Here is a 10,120-nt window from a genome sequence, read left to right on the forward strand (position 1 = left end):
TTTGCCTGCCTCTCTGCCTACTTGTGATCTCTGTCTGTCAAATAAATAAATAAAAACTTAAAAAAAAAAAGCAAGAAAGGTAAAGCCAGTTCTCCAGCATCCACACAGTTTGTCTAAAATCTTCCCGCCAATACGTGGCAGAGGCAGAATGAGCGACCCAGCAGGTGTGACTGCAGAGCTCAGTCCGTCTCTGCACCGTGAGGAGCGGTGGGGACAAGGGCGGGTCCAGGCCCCCAAGTCAGAGCCTGGTTCACAAGGGACCCCCTCCCCCACAAGAGCCTGGAAACAGCTGTGACCACATGGAGAGGCCACAGACAGATGAGAAAGGAAGGTTCCCTTACCCTGCCCCCAATCCCCTGCAGACAGTGTCACAGCCCAGCTGTCCCTAATGCAGGGGCCTTGGGAGGCTGTCTGGGCCCCTCACTCGCACACACCCCCTCCTCAGCTGGGAGCTGGGACTCAAGCAGCCTGGGGGCGGGGAGGGGTGCACACCAGGGCCTGAGACTGTAGTCAGAGCTCCGCCTACAAAGCAGGATCTGGAAAGTGAGACTCGGAGCTACTGGTGATCTCAGCCTCGTCCCCCAGAGCAGGGCAAAGAACTGCCGTCCCTAAGAGAGGTTTGAGGGTGGCTTCCCCGTCCTGGGGATGTGAGGGCATCCCGGACAGGCCCTGGTTCCCCCCTTCCCTCCCTCAACCCTCAAGAGTCTGGAGAAATCAAGGTGTGGAACCAGCAAGCCCCCACTGCTCACCCCCCTCCCTCCCAGTTGCTTCCTCCCCCCCCCCCCACCGTTTCCCCAGCCACACCCATCCCGGAGACGCGCCCCCCCCACACTGATCTGCCACTCACCCAGGAGGAGGCTGACCTGGAGCATCAGGGTCTGGGAGGGGGACTGGCTGCCCCACAGGGAGTCCATAACTGTGGGACCCAGAACACATCAGCTCCTCCCTTTTCTTTCCTGTTCCTGCCCTCCTTCCGCAACCCCCCTCTGCCCGCCTAACACTAGGCCCCTCCTCCCTTTTAATGATTCACCAGCTCTAGACTTGGGCTGCCTGATCAGCAATAGGCATGAAGATTTGAAAAATAAGGGCTTTTTCTGATGAAAATAATCCATGCTGATTATATAAAATTGGGAAGACATAGAAAATGATACAGAAGAATAAAGATCATTAGAACTTGAAATAATCTTGAAGGGATATGCTGATGTTTCCCCACATGATTGGACCCCCTAGAAACTTTACTATGATGTCAGTCCCTTGATTTTCATGGGATTTATAGTCCATTTTCTGGTGCTTCTCTGTGTGCAGGGACACCTAGGGTACCTGCTACTTTCTTCTCATTGGCCACATCAACATGATAGAATCCCATAGGCGGTCGGCGTGAGGGCAGACAGGCTGAGACACGATCCTAGTCATGTAGGAGAGATGGTCAGGTTTGAAGCCGACGGCCAAGAAGGAATTCCTAAGACCTCTTTGGTGCAAAATGTTTTGGGAAAGCACAGGGACAGGACCCGTGGGCAGAACGAGCTGTGCTGGGGTCATGAGGCATTTCCCATTATATCCTTTCAAGTTGGGAAGGTTAGGGAGAGTGTAAGTTTCTAAGGAGTTTGGAAGCACGGTTTCCAGGGCCTTGAGGGGTCGAGATATTATTCAAAAAGGTCATTTATTACCGCAAAATAAAACCTGAGTCGTGAGACCCTTCAGCTGTACCTTGGTGGCCCATATGCTTGGGGGATGACTGTCGACACATATCTTGGGGAAATAAAGATAAAGGAAATTTTATATGTTAAAGTAGACTTACAGGATCCTGGGGAGGGGATGTGGGGGGCTCGGGCTAGGATTGCCTCTTGCCCTTAGAAAAGTATTAACATCAAGGCAGTTGGATCCCTAAAGGAATGTCACTCTGCCTGTTTCAAGGACTTGTCACTGGGTTGTAGGAAATAAGGAAATTTAATATTTTTTCTTCTGCCTTTTTTCCCAACATCACTAGCAGCTATGATCCCAGCACAGCTGAGGTCCGTGGCTGGAGGCACACTGAGTGGGTCTGATCATAGGAGACCCTGGAGCTTGTCTTGGCAGAACCATATGGGCAGCTCAGGTTAGGTCATCTGCAGGAACAATGACATTCAACTTCATATGATTGACGTGGAGGCTTGGGTGGGCTCCCCTAGCAGCCCAGACAAGGGACAAATGATTTGGGGGCAAATGTTTCTTATTCCCCACCAACAAGTATTGAACAGGTACCAGGAAGCAGCTCTGTCCACGTCACAGGTGATGGGACAGAGAACAAGGGGAAGTTTCTGCCCTCAGGCTGCCTGCAGGCTCGTGAGGGAGAAATTACACGGAAACGAAGGACCCCCATGAGCGCGAGCTGCATTTGTGAGCAGCACAGGGAGCAGCTGAGAAAGGGAAGAGGGAGAGGAGAGGCCGTTCCTCACACAGTCTCTATCTGCTCTCTTTGGCAAAAGAAATCAGGAAAGCAGGAACTCTACACAGTCTTGGAGAGTTTATTTACTCAGTTTTATTTATTTACTCAGTTTCCCCTGATCTACCACTGTGGGTGTCTCACGGGGAGCTTGTGCACAAGGATTTAGCCCAGAAATAAGTGCTGGATCCATCCAGCCCCTGCTCAGAGCTGTCAGAGGGGTAAGAGGCAGGACCAGAGCTGCGGGCGTCATGCTCACGACACAGGTGTCCCCGGGGTGGGATTCTCCTGCTTCTTCCCATTAAAACGCGGTCATGGCGTGGCCTGGCCTGCGGACCTCCCTGTAGACAGTAGTGAGAGATTTCTCCTCTTCTAGATGTGGTTCTCCCCTACCCTGCAGTGCAGACAGAGGATAGCATAAGGGGCGCAGAGAACCCAAAGAGACTCACACAGACGCAGAGCTGCTGACATGACCTCCCACAGTGCCCAACGCTTCACGGGATCCCAGAAGAGTTTTCTTCGTTGATCCTGCATTATGGGAAAGCGCACAGAGCAATCGAGGACAGAACCTGCAGGTGACTGGGATCCACAGGCACAGAGGGACTTGGGAGAACTGCCTCCTCCCCCGGCCTCACCTTGTGCCTGCGGTCCCCAGACTCCTGATAGGTCTGATCTGCAGAGTGGATGCCACCATCCGGGTCCCTGGGCTCCTCCTGCAATCCTGCCCCTGAGTCACACACAGATGGAGCTTGAGTCTCAGCCTGGAAGCCTGTACCTTCCCCCTCCATGACCCCATGGCCACAGCCACACCAGCCAGCGCCTGCAGGGACATTCCCCGAGGAGCAAAATGCAAAAGAAAAGAAGCCCAGGGACGCCTGGGTGACTCAGTCGGTTAATCCTCTGCCTTCGGCTCAGGTCATGATTCCAGAGTCCTGAGATCAAGTCCCACATCGGGCTCCCTGCTCAGCAGCGAGCCTGCCTCCCACTCTGCCTGCTTGTGCTTTCTCTCTCTCTCTGACAAATAAAGAAAGAAAGAAAGAAGCCCAGAGTCCAGCAGGGGAAGGTGGTGTCCGGGTACAGGGAGGAAAGTGCAACCTGCCTCTCCCGGACTCCAACTTCTTCTTCCCACGTCTCATCCAAAGGTATAGTCCAGCTTCATCAATATGACCACAATAGTCCCCAGGATGTCACGCAGGAGAGCAACAAGAGATGGTCCATGTAGATCTGTTTCCATCGCACAGAGAGTGAGGAAGGTTGAGGCAACAGAGAACTGAGGACGCCCATTGCCAGGCACATGGAGACTCTGAAGGGACCTGGTCAGAAGCTCGAGAGGGAGGAGCATGGCAGAGGCTCTCACTCAGCCCGTTCCTGAGCTCCTGCTTGGGGCCGGGGTGCTGAGAGCAGCAGGACATGGTGCCCACCCTTGAGGAGCCTCTCAGCAGGGGGAGGAGTGACACATGCCAGAGGCAGCCGGCCAGAGCCATCCCAGGACACTAGAGCTTATACCTTGTACCCAGGTCATCAGGGAGGGCCTCCTGGAGGAGGTGATGGGCAAGCCTGGTCTTGAGGGAGGAGTAGGAGATTGCTGCATATTCAGGGTGGGTGAGGCATCCCAGGAAGGAGACCCATGACCAAGTATAGCTGTGACAACTGACCAGCCCTGGGAGCGACTGGCACCCACTGGGGCCGGCCAGAGAGGGACCAGGCAGGAGGACCTGGGTGGGAGGATAAGAGGGAGGCAGGAGCCTCTTTCCAGAGGGCACAGTGGGTCCGTGAGGCATGAGATTCCTCTGGGATCAGGGATACTGAGGCAGCAGGTCCACCAGCTGGTGGAGGAGGGGGTGGAGAGAGAGGTGGCTCAAGAGGAACCAAGTCATTCATTCATTCAGGGACCCACTAACTGTGAGCAAAGGGCCTGAGGCCAAGGCTGGGACAGGCATTCAAAGGAGCAGCAGACATGGCCACTGCCCACCAGGGGGTCAGGCTGCACAGGACACTAATCATAGGCCAGAGCATCAGCTCCCAGGGCGGGGCCACTGACTGCTCCTTAGAGGAGATGAGGTGTGAGGGCAGGACAGCAGCAGCTCCTCCAGGGCCCTGAGCCACTGAGGCTGAGGAGCCCCTGTGCAAAGTCTCTTCATACTGGGACTGCCCCCAGCACGCGGCCCTGTGGGACTGCCTGGGTCACAGGCTCCCGGAGCCAGCTGCAGGGAGGGGGTCCCTGGATGGAAATAAGTGGGGAGTGGGGGACTCCTGACTTGGAAGAGCTGAGGGCAGAGGGAGGGGCCTGAGCGGAGGCTGGCAGCCGAGGAGAGCGGGACACATCGGGAGTGCAGGCAAGCAGCTGGGTGTGACATGACCAGAAATGGGCAGAGGATCTGCGAGCCCTGAATTCTACAGGGAGTCACTGGCCCAGACCCTCAGATGGCACAGACCATGGACACCCCCAACTCGCTTTTCCTGAAAGCCATCCTAGACACACTCAGGATGATGGATGAGGTCGGGGAGAGGTACCTGCTGGCTGCCGCCTGGACCAGCAGGGCTGAGAGCTGGAGAGCAGCACGGGAGCGACACCAAAGGACAGAAGCAGGTTGCATGTTCCTGCCAGAGTCCTGGATGGGGCGACCATGTGGCAAGGGGTGACATAAACATGGAAGACAGAAGTTGAGAACCCTCGCCCTAGGTTCCCTGAGCTGCGGGAGAGTCCCTCCCCTCCAGCAGGTGCACTCACCACGACCACAGATGTCCCCAAGGTCCAGGGTGGCAGTTCTCTGGTCCGCCTGGTTGCTGACCACACAGGTGAGGCTGGGGCTGGGCAGGCTCAGGGGCAGGGTCGCAGCCAGTGTCCAGGGGTTGGGGGCTGGTCCTGGGGCCGGTCTCTGCTCCAGGTCCTTGGGGAGACCCTTGCTGTCCCAGGACACGGTCAGGTCCTCGCTGGTTTCTGTGGTGTTACACTCCACTGTGACATTGCACCAGCCTGGTGTGAGGGACACAAGTGTGGTCCTGGTCTGGGGACGGGGCACAGGCTCTGGGGCAGGAAGGACAAGAGGACAGAGTCTCAGGTGAGTGTAGAACATCACAGCTCCTGCTTCCTCCTGCGGATTCTCCCTGATGCTCGGGCTTCCTCCCCCTAAGGATGGCGATTGGCTTTTTACAGATAACAGGGAATTGACCCAAATGTACAGCATGTTCTTAAATGGAAGGAGCCACTGCTTTTAGCTCTATGTGATTTCACTAGACTGAGCCCGTCTTACTAATCTCCCCTGAGATGTGGTCCCCACCTACCCAAACCCCTGGAGTCCCCTTCAGAGGAACAGGGATTCCAGAATCGTCCAGGGCAGACCCACGGGCTCCAGGACTCCGGGTCACAGCGCTGCAGACACCTAGGGCATAGGACGCAGAAAACGGTGGTTCTCATTAGGAATAAAGGAGGAAACCCTAGAACCCAACTTCCTGAAATTCATCCCATGTGCCCCCTTGAGTCTGGGAAGGCAGGAGATGCCATGAATTTGGGGCGAGGTTGGAATCCTTTCTTGTCTCAGGGGAGCGTCCCCTTGAACAGGTCACGGGAACTTGCTCACCTGCAGTGTCCTGACCCCTGACAGCGAGAGGACGAATGTCAGGAGATCTAGATTCTGAAGCACGAACACATTTTGGGGCCACAGCGAGTGCATTTCCGCAGGAGGCAGGTTCTCACGGGGCTGCAGAGACCCCTCGTGCCCACAGGCCGTGTGAGCTGTCCTGGAGGGGGCCACTTACGGGGACTCCCCTCTAAGGAGCAGAGTGCCACTAACGTGATGGACGGCCCTCAGGGACAGCAGGTCCGACAGGAGTGTGACCCCATCTTACTGTGACCCTGTCTCCTGCTCTCTGTGACGAAGCCCGCCACGGTATTGTGGGCAGCCCCGTGGAGAGACCCCCACAGGGAGGGAAGGACAGCCTCTGGCCAACACCCAGGGCGGGTGAGGCCTCTGTCCCGCATCCGCAGGAAGTTCGCCTGCGGGCGCCTGGACGCCCAGCCTCCTGGGTGACCCTTGAGGTCCCTGCAGCCCCAGCCCAGACCTAATGTCCGTCTCAGTGGACCTGAGGACCCACCCGTAGTCCTCTGGGTCCTGAGCTGCACGAGCTGCGAGCCCACACCTGGTGTGTGTCCAGGCACCGAGGGGCGGCAGGTGACCCCCCACAGGTGACCACGGCGCTGACAGAGGTGGCGCCCTGTCCCCTTCCAGAGCAGGCCCGCAGTCAGGCTCGGCAACGCTGGGATGCTGTCCCTGACACGTCCAGGAGTCCCGGGTCTGAGGACAGGGGAGCTCCCCGGACTGAGGGAGGGTCTGCGGGCAAGACTCCCTGCCCTGATACCTGCCACAGGGGCCACAGCAGAGACACAGACTGTGGAATCGCCCCTGGAGGTATCTCTCGCCGTCTAGAAATAGCGGGATCTCTGCTCATGCCTGTGGCCGCACTCGCCACCCGGCCGGGCCCACTGCCAGGGACGAGAAAATGTGAGGGAGACGATGAGCGTCTGGTGAGCGTCTGGTGAGCTCGCTGCGCCGGCCGGCAAGACAGGGCTTCTGTGTGGCCAGCACGCATGGCTGTGCAGACACTGGGATGACGCATGGGGGGCTAATCGGCCAAAGGCAGCTCCATCTCAGCCTCGGACAGACCCTGCTCATCGCCTCCTGAGAGCGACCCCGGCGGCTCTCCCCCCAATAATGCTGAGGTTCCCACCGGCACACGGCGATCAAGCTTTCTGCCCTTCGCCAGACTGATGAGAACATTATGTCCCATTATATCTAAGGAACATTCCTCCTGTGAATGAGCCTGGCGGTTCCTCATGAATTAATGCACAGAACGACAGTGTCCGTCACACCCGCGTCCCCACCCAGTCCACAGCCACGGCCCATCTCTTGCGCAAATACGAAGAGTGTGGTGCACACAGGACGCCAACCCCAAGTCTGAGAAGCCGCCCTTGTTCCAACAGGGGCTCCCCGAGGGACAGCAGATCCGCTCCCAGGGCGGCACCTGCCCACAGGCTGCTCCCCAGGAATTCTGAGCCCACACTGTCGCTCTCCGTGCCTCCAGCGTGGGTCAGAGGAGTCCACCCCAGGGGACAGGGACACGGACGCTGACGTTTCTGCCGATCATGGGCAGCTGCCGCGTGGCTCCGGTCAGGCTGTTCCTGAGCGGCTGCTCCGTCCCCCGACCCCCACAACCTCGGCCGAGGCAGCTCCCTGTCCGGAGCGGGCCGTGCTCACCGGGGTGCACACCTGCTCAGCAGCAGAGACAGAGGCAGCGGAGGCCCGAGGACTGCAGGGAGCCTCGAAGATGCATCCCTCGCCCCGTGGAGGGCGGAGGAGGTGACCACGGGTGGTCCTGGGCTCTGGGTGCTGACGGGGCCCAAGCAGACTCCCCGGCTGTCCGTCCCCGGCAGGACAGAGGACGAGGGCAGGACAGGAGGGAGACACGGAGCAGAGGCCTCGGAGAAACCACAGGACAGTCCTGTCCCGGGGGAGCCCCCCCCAATCCGGGATGTCACAGCTGGAGGGCCTTCAAGGGGACCTTTCACAGAGGAGTTGCTCGCTCAAGGGCAGGAGGGGACTGGTCTAGGTCACACAAGGCAGAGCCAGACCTGCAGCCGGACTTCCTCTCCTCCCTCCCATTACCTCCCCAGTGGGAAGCTACACCACCCATCCTGCCCTCCCCACCCGCTGAAGCCCCACCCCTGCCCTCCCCTGCCCTGCCCAGGGCTCCTCCCTCCCAGCACTGCGGTAAGGTCTGTGCTATCTGAGATCTGGGGTCTCACCCCCCAGCTACTGTCCCGGGAGAGGGGACTCAAGTACTCGGCGGGCTTTGGCAGGACGGGGACACGGGGCTACCTGCGGGTTAACCGGCGCCTGCTGGAAAGGGGGGAACCCGGGACAGAGGAGGCTCAGCCCCCAGGCTGCGGGGGAGGAGCGGCCCAGAAGCTGGAAGCCCACTCAGGACGGGAGGAAGACCCGACAGTGCTCAGATCTGCAGAAGGTGCTGACCCCAAGGAGGGACAGAAGGTCAGGGGCGGGTGGCTGTGAGCAAGAGAGTTGGAGTTTATGTAAATTAGATGAAACTTGACTTGCCACCTTCAGCGTAAACTTTTGTCCCTTTCTCCGTTTTCCTTCCTCGGTTCCCTCCGTCCCTCCGTCCCTTCCTTGCTGTCTTTCTCAGTCGTCCCACCGCGACGTTTACGGACGACACCATGTAACTTCCGTGGGTCTCCGGCTCAGTCCAACAGGGACAGTGGAGGAAGCCCACACGCAGACCGGACGGCACCTTGTTACCGTGGTCCCCGCGCCGTGCCCGCCTCATGGTCTTTCATGAGGAAAGACCCTGTTTGCCAATGTCCTCTGATTCCAGAAACGTCCTAGAATCCCTGCGGCCCAGGGAGGGGTGTTTCCCTCGAACCAAACATGATAGACCGTAACCGCCTGCCCTGCCCTCCTCAGAATTCAGTTCCGAGGATCTCAGTGTTTTCTCCTCGTTCTTATTTCACGTGTTCCGCAGAAGCACCTGGACTCCCACGAAGTAAGAACCAGAAAGTGGGGCCCTGGTTAACACAGTGATAGAGGAGCCTTTTTGGAGCCCTCTCTGTTTCTCTCCTGCCCCCTTCCCCCACCTCGAGTCACCCCCACCGAGAGCCCAGGTCAGCAGTCTCCCGTTCCGGGCTCACCCCTACACACGGCAGGTGGGCGCAGACCCTTGAATTCTGGGGCTCCTGTCCTTCCCTTGCAAACAGAATGTCACTGGACTCGGGGCCTCATCTTGCCAAGGAGCCAGACTAGCGCGGCCCCTCCAGCTCAGACAGGGGCTCTGGGTCGGCCCCTCCTGCACACGGCAGCTGCCAAGGCTGCTGGTCCCAGTGCACGGCAGGGGGGATGTCCGTCCCCACCCCGGGTCGCCCAGCCCCGCTCCTGTGTCACCTCCATCCTCTCCCCCACGAGGCTCCGGGGTCTCCCAGTCTCACCGCCCTGAGTTGGGGGAAGGGGGTTCCCTTCATGCTGCCAGGCAGCCGGGTCGGGGTTCCCAGCCTGGCCTCAGCCCAAAGCTCCCTTTGCTCCCTCTGTCCACCCCGGGGCTCTGACCCAGCGCACCGCGTGTGCTCCGTCCTCACGGAGCTGCTCCGTCCGGTTCTTCAGCACAGACCCCAGCCCGCCCGGGAGCTCCTGCCTCCCTGCCCGCCCCGCCGCCTCCCTCCCGGGGGTCCCGGGCCACTCACTGAGGAGGAGGCTGGTGAATCGCAGGAGCCAGGAGGCCCCGCACAGGTGGGGGTCTTCTGAGCAGGCGCCCATGGCCGGCCGCCTCCCTGCTGACTCTGCCTAACCTGTGAGGAACAGCTTAGCTGAGAAGAGCTCCAAGCCCTTCCCCACCCCAGGGCGGGGCTGACTGTTAGTTCCTGGGGCACAGCTGGCCAGTCTAGATTAAACCATTCCCATCACTCATGTGAGCTCAGCACCCGCAGGGGCCTCAGGGGATAACTGTAGAGTAAGTGTGGGAACAGCCCCCCTCTAGGAGGCCCGGTGCCGGAGAGACCCCGTCCCTGTGCTCACAACCAGCCTGGTGGTCTCCCGTCCCCAGCCTGCACCCCTAGGACCACTGACCTCTGTCCCTGGGCTCCCACTCAGCCTGGGCTGCCCAGCTCGCCAGCACCAGCTGATGGCCGGGCAC

General features: G+C 59.2%; 1 protein-coding gene across 2 annotated transcripts in view; it reads right to left on the bottom strand.

Moving 5' to 3' along the window:
* The window catches only part of LOC309850042 (CD48 antigen-like), a 40,681-nt gene extending 30,891 nt beyond the window's left edge, over positions 1-9,790 (bottom strand). The window contains exon 1 of one of the 2 annotated variants that reach the window (XM_082703229.1): positions 9,672-9,790. In XM_082703229.1, coding sequence (XP_082559355.1) covers positions 9,672-9,744 — 73 coding nt within the window. In that variant the 5' untranslated portion in view covers positions 9,745-9,790. The remainder of the gene's footprint in view (positions 1-9,671) is intronic. The other variant, XM_082703230.1, reaches the window with a different exon arrangement.
* Between the last annotated feature and the right edge of the window lie 330 nt (positions 9,791-10,120).

Source organism: Mustela nivalis, assembly GCF_964662115.1.
Source record: "Mustela nivalis genome assembly, chromosome: 16".
Classification (NCBI taxonomy): domain Eukaryota; kingdom Metazoa; phylum Chordata; class Mammalia; order Carnivora; family Mustelidae; genus Mustela; species Mustela nivalis.